At 41.1% G+C, this 18,038-nt stretch overlaps 1 protein-coding gene and 1 long non-coding RNA gene across 2 annotated transcripts in view; both read left to right on the top strand.

Moving 5' to 3' along the window:
- The window catches only part of adgrl1a (adhesion G protein-coupled receptor L1a), a 313,378-nt gene extending 309,072 nt beyond the window's left edge, over nucleotides 1-4,306 (top strand). The window contains exon 25 of the mRNA XM_049475750.1: nucleotides 330-4,306. Coding sequence (XP_049331707.1) covers nucleotides 330-1,222 — 893 coding nt within the window. The 3' untranslated portion in view covers nucleotides 1,223-4,306. The remainder of the gene's footprint in view (nucleotides 1-329) is intronic.
- LOC125799309 (uncharacterized) overlaps nucleotides 1-18,038 on the top strand; it is a 637,314-nt gene that overhangs the window by 546,165 nt on the left and 73,111 nt on the right. The gene's annotated exons all lie outside the window — the stretch shown is intronic.

Here is an 18,038-nt window from a genome sequence, read left to right as displayed (position 1 = left end):
CAAGGACTGCAATTTAACAGCCAATTCTACCTTTATGCTAATCTCCTCAGAGCAGTGAAGCCTTGTGTTTCTGTGTACACTTTTCCACCCTCTGCTAATAACTGTTCTGCCTTTCATAAACCTATTAATCTTGTGGTGGAGGTTTCTTTCCACCGTTATTGATTTAATCCCAGATTCTCTTGCTTTGAATCTCCGTCTTGATTAAAAAAGGTAATGAAGTGTTCACTCCACCCTTCTTGCCTCCCTTCTTCTCCTCTTCCCTCCTTTTCTCCACCCCTCCTTCCCCTCCTTCCCCTTCTTCCCCTTCTGTTCTTTCTCCCTGCATCCAGAAAGCACCCTGTCTAGGAACCGGGACCATGGAGGCATGGAGACTCTTCCACTGAACGGAAACTTCAACAACAGCTACTCCCTGCGTAGTGGCCCCGGTGGTCCCGGCGGTGGCAGCTGTGACTTCCTCGGGGGCGCAGACAGCCCTCCTCCCATCCTGAACCCTCGAGGGGCAGAGACTCTGGGCGGCGTCCGCCGCAACCTGTCAGACGCCGCAGCCTTGGAGAAGATGATCATCTCCGAGCTGGTACACAATAACCTGAGAGGTGGCGGAGTTGGGCCTGGGGGCATGGACAGATCCTGTGGCAGCCTGGCCAGAGGACATGGGCACGCCCATGTGGAGAGGGGCGTGGCCAAACTGGTAACAGGCCAAGAGGAGGAGGATGAAGACTTTCCGCAGGTTGATGGCCACGGCCAGCGTACGCCACAGGACGTGGAGCTGCTGTACAAAGCGCTGGAGGAACCGCTGCTCCTCCAGCAGTGCCGAGCTCAGTCCGTGCTCTACCAGAGCGACCCAGAGGAGAGCGAGAGCTACACGGCCGAGAGCCTCGGTCACAGCGGTCACAGTGGGCACAGCGGGCACAGAGGAGCCCCGGAATCACCTGCCCGGGACTCTCTGTACACCAGCATCACCAATCTGCGTGACTCGCCTCCTTACCCAGACAGCAGCCCTGAGCCACTGGAGGTGGTGCCCCGCTCGGCTCAGCCACCCCAGGAGCTCTACTACAGCTCGGGGCGTCCTGCTCTGGGCTCCCGTGGGGCACCAATGCAGACCTTCTACCAGCCGGCGGCCATCAGAAGGCCCAGCGGCGGCGAGGCACACCCGGCCCCGGAGCCAACGGCTACCCACGGAACAGAGGGCGATGGACAGATGCAGCTGGTTACCAGCCTGTGACAGATGGGTTTTCCCGGCAAGGGAAGAGGGAAGAAGGAATAGGATGAGGAAGAATGAATGGAATGAATGCAGCAAATAAGGCTCATGCTGATGCTTTCTGGTCTTGCCACCGATACCTCTCTCTCTCGTCATACTTTGGTTGTTTTTTGTTTCATTTTTACCTTTGATTATTTCAAAGCGAGGGAGGTCAAGGAAAGCATAATCACAGAAAGACACGGCGGAGAAAAGGTCACCTGGTGGCTTTGTGGCTTGATCGCTCGGTCGCTTGGTCACTCGGTCAGTGTGACCGCAGGCCGTAGGCAGCTCAGCAATGGACTTCTTCCCCTAACTTCCTCCTCCCTGCGACACATGCTCTCGCGCACACAGTCCAAATTGACACCCCCGAGGACTTTGTCAACCACATCCTTGAATTGAGTTCATAATACCCGTGTTCCCCTGCCTTTTCCTTTCCTTTTTCTACACTTCTTCCCCTCCTTATTATTCACCAAGAGCTGTTAAGCGAGGAGACGAGGGGGTCTTGCCTGTTTTGCTGCAGCGTGAAAAGAAAAAGAAAGAACTCCGTCGGAAAGCTCTTCACTGTTGCCAAAAATACGTTTTTTTTTTAGCCAGAACACAAACTGGAACACACACACACACATGCGCGCACACATGCGGACACACACAGACATGCTCACGTAAGTGCTTGTTACTGAACATCAGACCATGAACAACATGCGCTCATGAAAAAGGAACAAGGACTATATAATTCAGAAGCAGGTAGCTAGCAGGAAGCTGCCTCTGTGGAGTTGCCTTTATTCCCTCTCTCTCTCTTTCTTTCGCCCTCTTTCTCTCTCTCTCTCTCTCTTTCTCTTTCTCTTTGTCTCTCGCTCTGAACGGACGCTCATGTACAGAACCGATGCTGAGGCTTGGCACTACGTAGCCACAGTTACGCCTTGAGTCTGCTGGACTCGTAAGCGAGACGAGGGCGAAACTTTGTACGGTTTCATTCAGCGTAGCTGAGGCAGGCGGAGATGAGCCCCCTGTGTCGTGGGTGCATGGAGAACTCTGCTTACTTTTTTCTTTCTTTCTTTTTTGTTTGTTTGTTTATCGTTTTCTTTTGTTTTTCTGTGGGTTGCGAACACCCCAAGCCCAGTGTCCTGTACATATGAACCACAAGAGCAAAATCTAACACCAATCCTATACTGTAAATAGAAGCGAAAAGCAACAAAAGAGTATCGACGACTATGAGAGGAGGTGATTTCTTGTACTGCAACGACTGAACGTGACAAACGAGTGGAACTTAAAAAAAAAAAACACAACGAAATGAAGTCAATAAAGTCAAATGTTTGGGAATTTGTGACCTGAATGACCTGAATCTCTTTTTCTTTCTTTTCTCACGCTCTCTGTCTCACTTTCTCACTTTGGATCTCTTGATTAAGGCTCTCATTCGTATCCCCCCGGAGAGCGAGAGAGAGAGAAAAAGAAAGAGAGATTTTGCGAGCAAAGATAGAGAGAGATAGAGAGAAAGAGACAGTGAAAAGGAAAGAGAGTTTTGCATTAGCAAGAATCTGACCCTGGCACAATTTCTATGTAATATAACCCATTCCATGTTGGCTCGCTAACCTCGCTAACATTCCCAGAACATTACGTGGCAATGAGGTGGAGTAGAGGTCGGGAGGTCAGGAGGTCAGGAGGTCAGGAGGGTCGGGTGGGGTCGATGGGTTGAAGGTGGACACACTTGTGCCTAGGGTTCGGGTGGCACTGTTCAGAAGTGCTGGTGCATCGTGGGTTCTCTTGACAGCAGCCATAATGTAGTGCTGGTTGTTTCTTGTTAGACTGATGTGGTAGATATCAGATAACTAGATATTCAGCGATTACTATCTTTCCGATTACTATGGTACACAGTTTCGATAATAAGAATTAATTTATCTGAGTCCGTCCACACACAGCTGGAGACGTAAAAACTGAGACAAATGTTTTTGGTTACTGGAAGCGTTTCAAATGGAGCTTTATAAAAGTGTTTTATGAAAGTGGTTGAATCTCAAATACTCAAATCTTCCTACTCCCTATATAGTGAACTAAATAAGTCATAAAACTAAAGTGTCTACGTGGAGACTAGATTTCATGTTTCCACATTATGTAATAAATGTAAATACTGTTCTATTACAAATGTATAATGCTCTGTTTAATAATTTGATTTAGAAGTATGTAATTTTATAATTGTATAATATAATGACTTGCACAGTACACTACCTAGGGAGTATTGTGTAGTAATTTGGGATTGAACCTGTACATTTTCTTCATGTTATCCTGATGTGTCACTAAAATCCATTCATAAATTTTCTCTGTGTGAATGAGAATACTGTAAAAAAAAAAAAAGGAGAAGGGAAATCTCATTTAAAAAAAAAAAAAATCCAGCTATGTGTGGATGGAGCCTGAGTGAAACTGTATTTTTACATGTATTTACTGTTTCCCAACAATAATGTTCTTTCAGGATGCGAAACAAGCTACGATTTTTATGTGAAAAGAATGTGTGAGCAGAGTGAGAGTGTCTGTTTAAAAGTGTGTATGTGCATCTAATTGAGAGTTTATTTTTGGGAGGATCGCTGGACCCACAATTAAAAAGCAAAGTAAATTTTATATGTATTAGAGGACACTATATTAGCTCCCACATCCAAGCCCCACTCAGGGGTTCGGAAAGCTGTCACTTAGTTTGGCTAGTCAGAAACGAAAAATGAGAGTTTCTTTGGTTCTCATCTGTGCTAAAATCTTCTAGCATTAACGCTAATGCTTCTCAACATTACAATACATAATAAACACAATAACCAAAAAATATATTGGGATTTGATGTGTGCTTGCCATTTCCAAATCTTTTCTTTAGGAATCAAAGTACTTTTAGAGCTTCCGTCCAACACCAAGTTTATCTAGGATTGTATTTATTTTTTAATTATGCAAACTTGTAAAAATAAGAGACCACTTAAAAATTATATATAATTGGAAAACTCTGGAATATAAATAATCACGAGGAAGATGGATGATCACAATCCACCAACCCAAGCTGAACTACTTGAATTTTTGCACCAGGAGTGACAAAGTTATCGAAAAGCAGTGTGTAAGACTGGTGGAGGAGAACCCTTCATGCCAAGATGCATGAAAACTTTGATTTAAAAAACAGTTAGTCCACCAAATATTGATTTCTGAACTCTTAAAACTTTATGAATATGAACTTGTTTTCTTTGCATTATTTGAGGTCTGAAAGCTTTGCAACTTTTTTTTTTTTTGCAGCCATTTGTCATTTTCTGAAAATAAATGCTCTGAATAACAATATTTTTAGTTGGAATTTGGGAGAAATGTTGTCTGTAGTTTATAGAATAAAACATCAATGTTCATTTTACTCAAACATAAAGCTATTAATTGCAAAATCAGAGAAACTGATTCAGAAACTAAAATTGTCTCTTATTTTTTTTCCAGAGCTCTATATATGTTATATAACACAGTACTGATCAGATAAACGTGGTGTTGGATGATGACAGGCATTTTTGTATACCACTTTTTACCACTGATGTTGTCGTAAATCAGCCTCAGGTGACAGTGGCAAGAAAATGTCCCCATAACTAAAGAAACAAATAACAGAAATCACAAGGAGGACCCGCCCTCTTTTGGCCAAAACAACTTACTAAAAATTATTGATAAGAAAAACTCAGACATAGCATAAACACTTGTTGTATTACTATTGTTTGTATTCATTCTAATTTTAGATTTCATTCTAATTTAGTTTTCTGAGCAAATAAAAACTTACTGCGCAGATACAGTATTTTTTTTAATCTTCTTTTTAATTTCCTAAGATGCCTAAACCTTTTTGCACAGTTTTGTATTTCCCTTATTCTAGCTAATATCAGCATTTGCTTGGTGGACAGCTCTGCAGTTTCACACAGCACATAAGACACATCCCACCCCTGCAGTTTGTGTTTTTCCAGCATTCACCAAAATGAGCATGCACTGATTCAGAATTTAGAGTTTAGAGTCTTCTGAAGAAAATATCATGACAGTTTTCATGATGTTAACATCTCATGATAATTTTCTTTCCTAATATTTCTGAAATTGCATGTGGCAACACTGTGACTTCAGGAAAGGTCTAAGTTTGAGGTGAAATTTTTTTTTTAATAATAATAATAATAATAATAATATAACAATGTCTAATAAGGAAAACACATATTTACATATTTTCTTTTTTTCAAGTAGCATTTTGTTAAAAAGAAATGACTTCAATAATTCCATGCTGAAAAAAGGTGCACCTGTGCTCTTTCAAACCTGGCAAGTTGCCTGAAATATTTAAAAAAAAAAAATAATTTCACTGTGTCTCAACGCAACTGATTGATTGATTAGCAGAAATGAATGAGAAAACCAGTAGCCAACAATCCAATTATTATGACTTTTGACTCACATACAATTACCCATAATCCCTGTTTCTGCTCCAAATTGTTTATTTTATGCAGTTAAAATTAGCTTTTAGCTAGCATCCTCCTGTTTTATTAAAACGAATGTTTATTTATGTGTCAGTTTCGTTTATTTATTCACTTCTTCGTTTATTCATGGCTGGGACTTTTACTAGGCTGAAAGCGTAGAGCAAGGGATAGAGAAAGAGAGAGAGAGAGCGCGAGAGAGAGAGAGAGAGCGCGAGAGAGAGAGAGAGAGAGTATATATGCATGTTTCATGGCAGTCTTGGGAACAGTGGGTGTCAATATTAGAGCAGTGTAGAAGCTGGGTTGTGTTTGGAGCTCTGTTTGAAGCGGCAGGGCACAGACACCTGCCTTACACTCATAAACAGAGAGGAAGAGGGTGATGCATTCTCAATAGGCCATCATTCAGTCCCAGCATCACCTCTCTCTCTCTTTCTCTTTCTCTCTCTCTTTCTCTCGCTCTCTCTCTCTTTCTCTTGCTCTCTCTTCTACTCTGCTTCTACTCTGAGTCTTCTTAGGGGACGTGTGTGCAATACAGTGCATGAGAGCTTGTATTAATGGCTAATTTGTGTGTGTGTGTGTTTGTGTTTTACTTGTTTTGGCGTTGAATACGGGACCATTTCAAGAATGTACACCTGTAAACTGAGGACATGAAACAATTTGAGGACATTTTTATCAGCTGCAAAAAAAATCAATAACCTGTAGAAATTAATCATGGGTCTCTTTGGAGCTGTGTGTGTGTGTGTGTGTGTGTGTGTGTGATTGCTAGCCAGTGCAAATGCCGATTCTATATGAAAGCACAACTGATTGGCCTTTTTTTTCTTTTTGTCTTTCTCCAAAAGTGTGACCTGCACATTTGCTCCCTTTGCTATTCTGGCAGAAGTGTCCCATGTTGATGAGTAGTAGGCAGGGTGCCGGCACTTCAGCCGGTTAGCAAGTTTGACCGCTTGAATGTATCCTTATGGTAAAGTTACAGCAAAAGAGCACCACTGAAAGATGCCCTCTGACGACGCATTCTCATGAGTCATGGCCCTCTCCACACCTGCTGTAGCAAACACTATCTATCTCTCTCTTCCTCCCTCGCTCTTTCTGTCTCTCTTTCTCTCTCTCTCTCTGTCCCTCGGCTCAGGGGAGGGACTGTTTACCGCCTCTTACATCCCTCGGGATGGCCGATGTGCGTCACGCTGAGTGTCTCTCTGCGTCCTCTCTAGTTCTCTCACTCTCACAGACACTCTTTCTCTCGATATATATCTCTTTATCTTTAACTCTCACTTTCTCTCTCTCTCTCTTGCTATCTCTCCTGCTGGTAACACCTTATTTTGATGCCCTGCTGGTGCTTAAAATGGTAATGATAAAGGGAACTATGCCTGAAAACAAACACAATTTGAGATGTGTTATAATTAAATGTTATGTTTAAATATATGTTGCATTCGTTAAGAACTGCAACATTAATTAGCCTTTTCTGCACAGAAACAGTAAATACTATATCTTTCTGTATATTAAGCCTATTAAGTAGGGATGTTCTTTTCAGGTTATTTTGCCCCAATCTAAGAATAAGCCAAGACTGGTCTGATTCAATATTTGTGTTTGTTAAACAAAGACTCATATCTAGACTTGGAATAAAATAGCCGATGCCTGATCCATTAAAATATTGCTGGATTGACCCCAATCCTGAGTCATTGGAATGGATAGGGAGATTCCTACTATTAACCCTCCTGTTATGTTTAACTGTAAGAAACAGCAATAATGTTAAAGTTAAATTGAACCAGTACATAAATAACAATCCAAAAGAGGAATATTTTCATCCAACAAATGTCTTAATCAAATTAAATTGTTAAAGAGAACATGGTTTATGGTTTAGGATGATTTACTCTCTGAGTAAATGAGATGATTTATTCATTTTCTTTAATTAAATTTCAATTTCTGTCAAAATATTTGTATTTTTCAACTTTTTCAAGCCATTCTTCAAAGTCATGTGACCAATGTGTGTGTAATGCAAACACTTCATATTTATTAATTGAATAAAATAAGTAAACTAAATTATTGATGTATATATATATTTTACCATTTACATATTTACTACACTAATTAAGCCTGGTATCAAATGTTGCATGCTTCAAAATTATTACAAATATTTGTTCTGCATTTCAAAATAATAAAACAGGTTCATTTTAACTGTAACATAACAGAAGGGTTAAAAGGCTCGTATAATGGAAGATTTTCCTCACATTCAAATCAGCACTGGTTGCAGTAATAATCAAAACATTTACTTATTTTTGATAGTCCCAGTACACTGTAATCAGATAACTGTCTGTATTATTATTATTGAAAAGTAATAATACATAAAAGGAGTAAATCTTTTTTTATAAGGACCTCAAAACTTGCCTTCCACTTTACCTACCTTTTTTCTTCCTTTTCTTCTTTAAATGTATTTTTCTGTCCTTCTACCCTTTTTCTTAGTCTTCATCTCCTCAGTCCCCTTCGCCCTGCCCTGTGTACTGTATCGTTTTTTTTACAGGACATTGATAGTATTGCAGTTATGGAGGAGTGGCATTTCAATTAGTCGGAGGCTTTGTTTACATGACGCTGACAGAATAACAGATTAGAGTGTGGGGGCTAATCATAGTGATTATACAGTAAAAAGCGCTGCAGGACTTAAACTCTGCTCTGGGGGATTCCTACCACCTCCGAAATCCCTAACACAACCCCTGATTATCATAATAATACTGAGAACTATAATCTAGCCATATCAACCCACTGAGCACTTGCCTCTCTCGCTCTTCCCTCTCGCTCTTTCTCCTTTCACCCGCTTGTTCCCGTCCCCTTTGAGGGCACAAGATTGCAGAGATTCTCTTTTCTTTTCTGAAAGATGCCACACAAAGGCTCTTGTTTCGGTGCCGTCTTGCTTCCATGTTGAAATAGAGAGTGTTGAACAGTAAAAGCTAGACAAGCTGGATGGTGCTGTAACCTTACGCCAGCGAGGAGGAGCCAAATTCCTAAGAAGAAAACAATTATAAATGGTCTTGACACAAATGCTGAGAATGTTCTTTAATCAAATTTTAATTTAATTTAAGTATTGCCAAAAGGACAACCATATTCACTGTACTTCTACTGGACACACAAATGGAATCTTGCCCCTGCCTGAACCTATTCATTCCGTGATATCATTCATACACATAAAGTGATACTATGAGGACCTATGCCCATAGCAGGTTAGGGACCTTGCTCAAAGACTCAAAGGTGGCAGCTTGTCAAAGCCATGTGTCAAACCCAGAACCCTGTCATCAATAACCTGGTGAACTTACTGTACTTCTGGTTGTGGATAAAAAAAAAAAACCTGCTGCAAAACGTACCCTTTGTGGATAATATTGGATACTGGTGCAATGATATGCAGCAACTTGAATATAAAAATAAAAGAGCACTTTCTGTCCCTAACTAAAGGTTGTAAAAATGTACCTTAGAAGGAAACATTCTTTTGGCAAGTAAGTTTCCATTCTAGTGGCAGCAGTTTGACTTCTTTATTTCACAAGGTTTTAAGTATAGAGTCCAAGAAGTATGGATTGTACCGATTTGGCTAAAGTCTTTAGACCTTCCAAGAGGACACCACTGAAATTCATTGTCTACATCATTGACATTGAACCATACAGTTTTAGAGGCTTACAGTTCCACATGCCCTTTACAAGACATAACAAAAAATACAATACATTTTTCTTAAAACACCTTCTTTTAACTTGACCCCAGCTTTCTGTTCCAAAGCCCCACTATACAGGTGGCACCAGCCCACTCTCATATGCTCTGAACCTCTTTCTCCTTGCTGCTGACCCTCTTGCAATCCTTCTGTGTTTCCTTTTAATCCTGATGGCCAACCACTGGTCCTCTGTGTGCCGGGGAGCCATTGCTGCTCACTGCAATAACAAGCAAAGCTTGGAGAGGGGGGTAGTGGGACATCAATACAAGTTAGCACGATCTCCTAGCCTAGTCGCTTGTGGCTTGTGGAGTCCACAGCCACTCTGCCTCTGATGGAGAGATAACAGGTGAAGAGTGGAGTAAATGCTTCGTTTTTAAGTCCTCCCTCTCCACCGAGAGAAGCCAGAGGTTATCAGCCGCCTCTGATAGAGATCACTCAGGCGCCGCAAGATCACGTCTCTCTGCGAGCACGGAGCCACTCGAGCACTTCCACAGGTAGTTCCAGAGAGTTGACTCTCCTGTCTATACTGCCACATACACCACCACATACTACAGAGCAAGCACAGGGGGGACGAGGACTGTGGCTCGACTTTACCGCTGAGTGTTTTTTTTTTATAAAAAAAAAACAGGAATGTAAACAGTAATAAAGTAGTACTATTTTGTTATCAGTCTTCTTGTTAATGTGTCTACACTATATTCAGTATACCTACAGTATATCATAGTTTTTAAAAGTACCTAGGACTATGACATGGACCAAGTGATGAAGACTGTGCCGTTGTGTCTTTTTGTGTCAAGGAGCTGTCCTTCAGGCTGAATCGATGGCTCGATTAAGCGTTTAGAGCGGTTAACTGATCCACAGCAACGGGACACTGACGGCCTTTTATCAGCGCTCCATACGACTGGCGGGGCCTCTGGTCTGAGACCAAATTACACCCTCCCACACAGAAGGTCACACATACACACACGATCCAAGCCAGGGTTGGTTAGTTTTCTAGTCCAGTGAAGACGTAGAGATTATAAAAGACATTAATCGTTTACATGTGAAACGTTTGTCCATGTAGGAGTAAGCTGGAGCTTTGCTCTTCTGTCCATTTTGGTATGCCTCTCTACTGTGTGTTTGCATATCCAAGCATGACCCACAGGAGAGTTTAAAAGAAAAGGGGGTGGGGCGGGGTTCCTTAAGATTTAAGTTTCTTTTAACTCTTTTTCACTTTTTGTTTGAAAGTTTTTGGCTGGTACATTATGGTTCTTGTGGATCCTGAAGGGCCTTTTCAACAGGGCATCCACAATAAGCTATAATACAGGGATGATCAATTCTGGTACTGATCCTATTAAGGAGAAAAGTCCAAGCCAATTTGGTAGTTTGGTAGCAGATCAACTTACCCTGGTTATTAACTGATGAATTCAATCAGGTATGGATATATTTGAAAAGAGAAATGCCCAATCAAAATGGACTGTTTCCAGAGTGTAGAAATGACTAGAATTGATGATCCCTGTTGGCAAACGAAAGAAAATAAAAGGTAGAAGGTACAGGCTGAGCTGTGGCTAAGTGCCTCCCATCTATGAACACAAGGGTGTCAATTCAAATCCCATGGAACGCCAAAGAAATAACGTAAAAAAAACTTGTGATGGAAAGATGGCTTTCTGTTTGCTTTTGCTTGTGGGTGTGTGGAGAGCCCCTTTGAGTCAGATAGATATTTCAGAAGCTTCCAGAGAAATCATTTTGAAAGGACTCTACCTGGCAAGAAGGATTGCCCACCAGGTTCTTCAGCTTGTCACTCCAGGCAAAGGCACATCAGGCACCACCTGGTGTGCCTTTTCCTTTTATGAGTGTAGTAGAAGAACAGAGGTAGTGCTACCTTTGGAACTCTCTTGGGTCTTGCCTGGCTTGAGAGGGCTGGGCTGTAACTCTAAAACACTCTGCTCAGCATAAGTTTTCACAAATTAGAACTAATTCTGTGCAGAATGTACTATGAGTCAGTATCAGTATCAGAGTTTGGCAGGGTCTAAACAAGGTGGCAAACAGTTTTTTTTCCCACATGGAAAGAAGTATTTTCACAGTTTTCCTGTCTAATGCAACTGACCCAACTCTTCAAGGGCTTGATCATTAGCCAACAAGCTGTGTTTTACAGGTGATTTACAAAAGAAACACCTAGAAAGTCTGCAGTTTTGTGACCCTACAGCAGTGGGATGGTACTCTTCTGCCCAAAAGTGTAATATGGTACAAAGGGAGCCCTGAAGCCAGTATAACTGGGTTGTTCCAAGCTCAGGCAGCATTGGAAACACTGCATGGGTCTTGCTGCATGGACCAAACCAAACAGTAATGAATGGGTAAGGTTGATTGAGTTTGAAAGTGCAAAGGATGATATGTTAAAGCATGTGTGTGTGGGTAGGCAGGAAGCCATCGCCAGCTGGAACAATATGAGAACCGTCGACTCCTCTTTTCATTTTTCCTCTTCTGTGTTTTTCTTTTCTTTTCTTTTTTTCTTTTTTTAATCTTACGGACTGATTCCTGCCGATTCCTTTGTGAAAGGGGGTGATGCTGAGACCTTAACTTGCTGTTTTCTTTTACAAAGAATGATTCATGTGTGTTGATTTTCCCTCCTTTGCTTTTTGAGAGCTGTCTGGGCCAAAGGGGATGGGGTCCTGTAAGCGTTTGCGTCTTTGCAGGTCAGTTCGACCGTGTATCAGCACATATTAATAAAAAAAAACAAACCTGAAAAAACCTAGTGTGATTCATTTTCTGTGAATTTTCTGTGTCATTGCAAAACTGCACTGGATTAACGAAAAACAGAAAACTAGGAGTACACTTATTAAAAGCCATTTTCATTTGACATCCGTTACACAACAGAGGATTGGTGAGAATGTGTTTTTCTTTCTTATTCAGAATTTGAAGAAGTTTTACACTGACAATGCAGGAGTCATTAAACAGGAAGTAGTATCATGACCATGACATTTTTTGCCGTGTTCCATTGAAGCTAAAAAAAATGCTCTACTGACCTGTAGTGTATGTGTGGGACCCTCTGCATTGAATATTACTATGTCTGTTTGCATGGACAATTCTAGCCTGAAATCAATGGTCGCTGTCATTACCACATACTGCACTGTCCACTGTAAGCGTTAATGTCTTTTGTGATGTATTCCCAGAACACACATGGCAATCGACAAATGGAAAAAACTATCCAAACAACCCTGTCCCTATGTGAAAACTAATTCCCTCAACCCCATGAAATAACTGTGGATAACGAAACCATTCAGAAAGCTGAGTTCAATTTTATTAGCAACAACCAGGCCTGTAGAATCAATAAATCATTAAAATAGAACATGTCTGACAACATGAAGCAGCTAAAAGATCTAAAAATCCAACACATTATACCTCGATGTGAAGAAATTCAAGAACAGATGAGAAAGTGACCAAAACAAGAATAATAAGAAAAAGACAGGGTGAACATGCTATCTTTGGGAGAGTCCCAAGGCAGAAACTACTGCTCACCAACAAAAGCCCATCTCACATTTTCCAAAACATCTTGTTGATCCGAGGACTTGGAAGGGTGCGAGTCCCCTTAAATCTGGTGAAAAAATTAAACATTGCTTTAAAAAAAATAACTTTATACTGAAAGTCAAACATGATGGTGATATGTGATGGTCTGGGGCTGCTTTGCTACTTTAGGACCTGGATAACTTGCCATTTATGATAGAACCATGAACCCTGCTTTCTACCAGTCCTAAAAGAGAATGTCTGGCCATTAGTTTGTGACCTTAAGCTCAGGTGTACTTGGGTTCTGCAACAGGACAATGACCCAAAGCACACCAGTCACCACCACAAGTTTTGGAGTGGCCTAGTCAGGGTCTGATTGAGATGCTGTGGCATGATCTTAAACAGGCCGATTATTCTTGAAAACCCTCCAACGTGGCTGAATTAAAAACAATTCTGCAAAGAAGACTAGGCCAAAATTCTGCCACAGAGATGTGAAAGACTCATTACCAGTTCTTGCCAAATCTTGATTGCAGTTGTTGCTGCCAAGGGTGGCACAGCGAAGTTATTAGGTTTAGGGGCGAATACTTTTTCATAGAGGACAAGGTTGGATTTGGATAGAAATTTCCCGTTAATAAATGAAATTCATATTTACAAACTTTCCAATTTCTAGTTCATGATCAATTTATGCACTGCTATTTCATGCCTTTAGCATGTCAGTTTAGTCAACACTGGATGTATTTTAATAAGATTGATAAGATTGCTTTGTAGGGTTGATTGCAACTTCAGATAACGTAGTACTGGTCTCCATTTGATTGAATTCCGCGGTATTATTTTCAGGTATCTTGTAGGTCCACTCCTTTGTTGGAAGAACTTCTAACTTCAGGCAGTTTAATCATCAACTACTGCTCTTTCCTTCATCACCCATTAATAATCTCAGTGCCTCGAATCGGGGTAATATGGACAAGGCGAACGATTTGTACGCTCCAACACAATTAATCCCTCACCAGTCCAGTCTATTTTAATTAGCGCTGTAAGCCACACGGTATATGTTGTTTCTTAGTGCTTTCGATCGCTGGCTCGAGCGCAGAAGCTCCTGGATCCTCGACTTAAAGTGCCGTTTTTGGATGCTGATTAACTAAGCACTGCCTTCACTTGCAGCCTGAGCCAAGAGGTTTACCTCCCAACAAAAGCCCTTCTGTTAGATGTCGAGAAAGGAAAACAAACTCTTGAAGTGCTAATTCCCGCAGCCGATTTGTTCTCAGGGAGGCCGAGAGGGGTCAGCGTATCTGTCAGTGATAGCGCGTTTAACCTCTCCAGCACACCCGCACAGGCGAGGGAACCAGGCAAGCTACTCCTTTCTTACTCGCGCTCTTTTGATCCGAATATGCATATGGAAATGAGACACCAGAGACTCTGGGCTGGTGAAAGCGACTCTCTCGTACTTTCTCTTTCTCTCTCTCTCTCGCTCTCAGCCCAAGAAGAGAAAAAAAAAAACTCTTCCAAAAGAATCGGGAGGGAGACGAGCGCGTTCTCGCAGGGATCCGACGCCCACTCAGGCTACATTACCGCTTGGCCGCCACACCTACTCACCGTGGACGGGCACCAGCTAGAGTCCGCTTACGCATCGAAAAAAGCTTGGCTGGAGCATCGAGCTTTGTGTGTGTGTGTGTGTGTGTGTGGGGGGGGGATGTGGGGGGTGTTTTTTAGAACCTAAAGCAGTTGAGTTTATTGTTACTTAATAGTCCTTAACTAGCAGTCGGTACATGTTATTCTGGAAAATGGGTCTGTTTACACCTGGTATTAGCATGCACTTTGTATAAAATAGTTGCATCCAGAAGAAAGTATGGGATTGCACCACTAATCATAATGAATATAAAGGTTACAAGGATCAATAAATGATCAATAATGTATAAGTTTTGGGCAGTATTTATTGAGCTACACATATAAACATTGCTCAAAAAGTAAGAAAATATGTGTTTGGTTGTTTACTTATGTGTTATAGGCATTCATTCTTATACCAATGTAAAGCCTTTTAATTTTTTTTCTTTTGAATTGAGTCACATTTGTAAGGAACATGAATTTGCAGGATGAGCAGCTAAGCTACAGAGTATGTGGGTTGTGCCCATGAAAAAATTAGCCAAATCTTCTCTGCCATTGTAAAACGGCCTTTTTCCGCTGTTTCTATTGACACTTTCAAGTTTTGAGCCTCTAGTTCCCCAAAGTGCAGCCAATCACGTGCCTAACTGGCACTTGACAGGCAGCATCTGTGAGCATGCGCCCTGCAACGTCAGGCTGGTGTTCCGCAAAACCAAGTTGCACCATCATTTGGAGAAAGGTCTGGTACCAGTATCTCCAAATTGAAGGCCAAGTACCATATAACGAGGGATGTCAGGGAAAGGACGTGAGGTGTTCGTCCCAAGAAGACGACACCCCAAGAATATCAATGTGTCAAACAACACATTTTAGTCAATGGCAGAATAATAAGCTGTTTGGCAATGGCAAAGTTTGGATTTGGCAAATTTTTCATAGGCGCAACCCATATACTCAGCTCTATGTTCTATTTTAAATGTGGCTGCATTTAAAATAGAAAATAACAGGATTTACAACTATACCTGTATAATATTTATTGGCAAGAAGCATTGGTACAACAAAGAAATACCAAATCTACCAAACACAAATTTCCTTTTTTTTGTGCAATGTTTAAAAGTAGTGTGTAATGCATATGTAACTCAACATGCTAGACGTCTCAGAATGGAGTTGTAGAGGTTCCTAATGGTGTTCTGCAATGATCCATTCCATGCAGCTTCAAGATTTCTGCAGATATTGTGGAAGTTGTGGATTGTTGATAGCACAGTGCCTTCACACACAGATACATTGGTCTACACAGATCTCAATTTTGTCTTGGTTCTTACATTCCTGTAATGGCACTTGAGATATGATGGGCTATTTAAGCTGAGCGGGAACAAACTTTACTGCTCTCATCTACCTGCAGATACGTGCAAGACATGAGCTAAAAAACTTAACTTTAGATCATACTTTTTTTTTCATATGTAGCAAAGCTCCAACTATTAAAGGGTCACTAAACCTCCTTCCTGGTTTTAGCTGACTCCACCCTTTTGCTGACTCCACCCTTTCGGAGAGGCACTGGGTGATGTATGGGTTTAGGGGCGGAACAGGAGGGAGTGCTGATTGGCTGAGCTCAATATACAAATAGATGTCGAAAGGTGAAAGGTGAAAACCCCTGCAGAATTGCTCAGTAGACCCCATTCAAGTAAAAGATGAAACTGAGCATGTGCAGAGTATTTGACCATGCCTCAACTAGGTTTCAACTACAATTTGCAAATTCTTACAACACAGATTATTTAGTTAGGCTAACTTTTAACACTAAGCAACTTTTAACACTAAAGCAATTAGTTTGCTATAGTTTATGCTGCAATTCAATATTTTTGTTTACAATAAGAAGAAAAACGATTTCAAGTTTCAATTTTTTTACTGTGTAAGAATCCAATCACAGATAATTGATTCTGTTTACACTTTGAAAAGATTAATCTCTAACTACCTCTAACAACTGAAATCCAAATGTGATCCAATCAACAAAAATGCATCTTACGATCTACTAGATCTACCAGCAGATTTCAGATCTAACAGACATGGCTCCTTTCTGGACTTCATCTACTGGACCAGGTGTAAGATTAGTTAAGTTGGAGCTCTAGGAGACGTCTAGGACTAGGACTGTGCCCCCGATCTGAAAGCGTATGTTTGAATGCTTTGAATAAGCTTGTGTAAAGTTGCTGTCTTAAGTACTGACAATGAGGCATGGATTTACTTCCAGAACTACAGCGCTAAATATAAAAATATGCTGTGAAGTGCCCCCCAACATGTAGTTTTCAGCCAACAACAAGGTCTCAGCATATGTAGAACTGCAAGCCTGGTGGAAAAGCATCCCAGATGGCTGCTCATGAAACAGCTTGAGAGAATGCTAAGAATATGAAAAGCTGCCTCCAGGCAAAGGTAGTGCTGTAGTACTCGTGTCTGGACTCAACATTTTTTCTGTCATTTCAGGCTTGTTGGGGACTGTGCATTAGTGTAGCTCTCACCTGTCTTAATCCTGGTAAACCTGTAACTTTACGGTGGAACATTATTTTAGAAAGAGGTATTAAAGCCTCTATTTGGTTTTCAAAATGCTTTTGCAGTCACCTTTACTGGTATTTTTATTTCTGATTGGCTAAAAGAGCAGAAAGTGGCTACAATTAAATTTCGAACTTTTCACTATTCACTATTTGATTGTAAACCAAGGTCTTTTTTTGTAAGTAGTCATCCATTTGTGTAGGCGGCCAATTTAGACCTCCAGGTCATTAACAGAATTTTACTGAGCCCTTAGAACCAGGGTTAGTTGGAAAATACAGCTGTTGCTAATGACACTTCTGAAGGACTGGTGTTCAACAACATTCACCATAATCTTCATAATACATCCATATACAGGGGTTGGACGATGAAACTGAAACACCTGGTTTTAGACCACAATAATTTATTGTGGTGACGGACAGTTCTGGTGGAAACAGGAGAGTTGAGGTGCACATTGAATTTTGCCGTGATTTGATCAGCCGTGGTTTTATGTTTTTTTGGATACAATCCGGGTTAGCACCCGAACATCCCTTTCAGACAGCTTCCTCTTACAGCATCCACAGTTAATCCTGTTGGATGTGGTTGGTCCTTCTTGGTGGTATGCTGACATTACCCTGGATACCGTGGCTCTTGATGCATCACAAAGACTTGCTGTCTTGGTCACAGATGCTCCAGCAAGACGTGCACCAACAATTTGTCCTCTTTTGAACTCTGGTATGTCCCCCATAATGTTATAGTGTGCATTGCAATATTTTGAGCAGTAAAACTGTGCTCTTACCCTGCTAATTGAACCTTCACACTCTCTCACGCTCTTACTGGTGTAATGTGCAAATAATGAAGATCAGCCACCAGGCTGCTTCAATTTAGCCATGATGAAACCTCCTACACTAAAATGATGACAGGTGTTTTAGTTTCATTGTCCAACTCTTGTACATATCCTAGTCTACAAACTAGCTCTGGATATTTTTAAGTAACAATGAAGCACTGTTGTAAGTCGCCCTGGATAAGAGCGTCTGCTAAATGCCTTAAATGTGAAGGTATAAGTTTCACATTCTGAAATGAATTACTAAATTTAAAATACATTTTC

The sequence above is a fragment of the Astyanax mexicanus genome, chromosome 3 (assembly GCF_023375975.1).
Source record: "Astyanax mexicanus isolate ESR-SI-001 chromosome 3, AstMex3_surface, whole genome shotgun sequence".
Classification (NCBI taxonomy): Eukaryota; Metazoa; Chordata; class Actinopteri; order Characiformes; family Acestrorhamphidae; genus Astyanax; species Astyanax mexicanus.
This window is presented reverse-complemented; position numbering and strand designations above follow the sequence as displayed.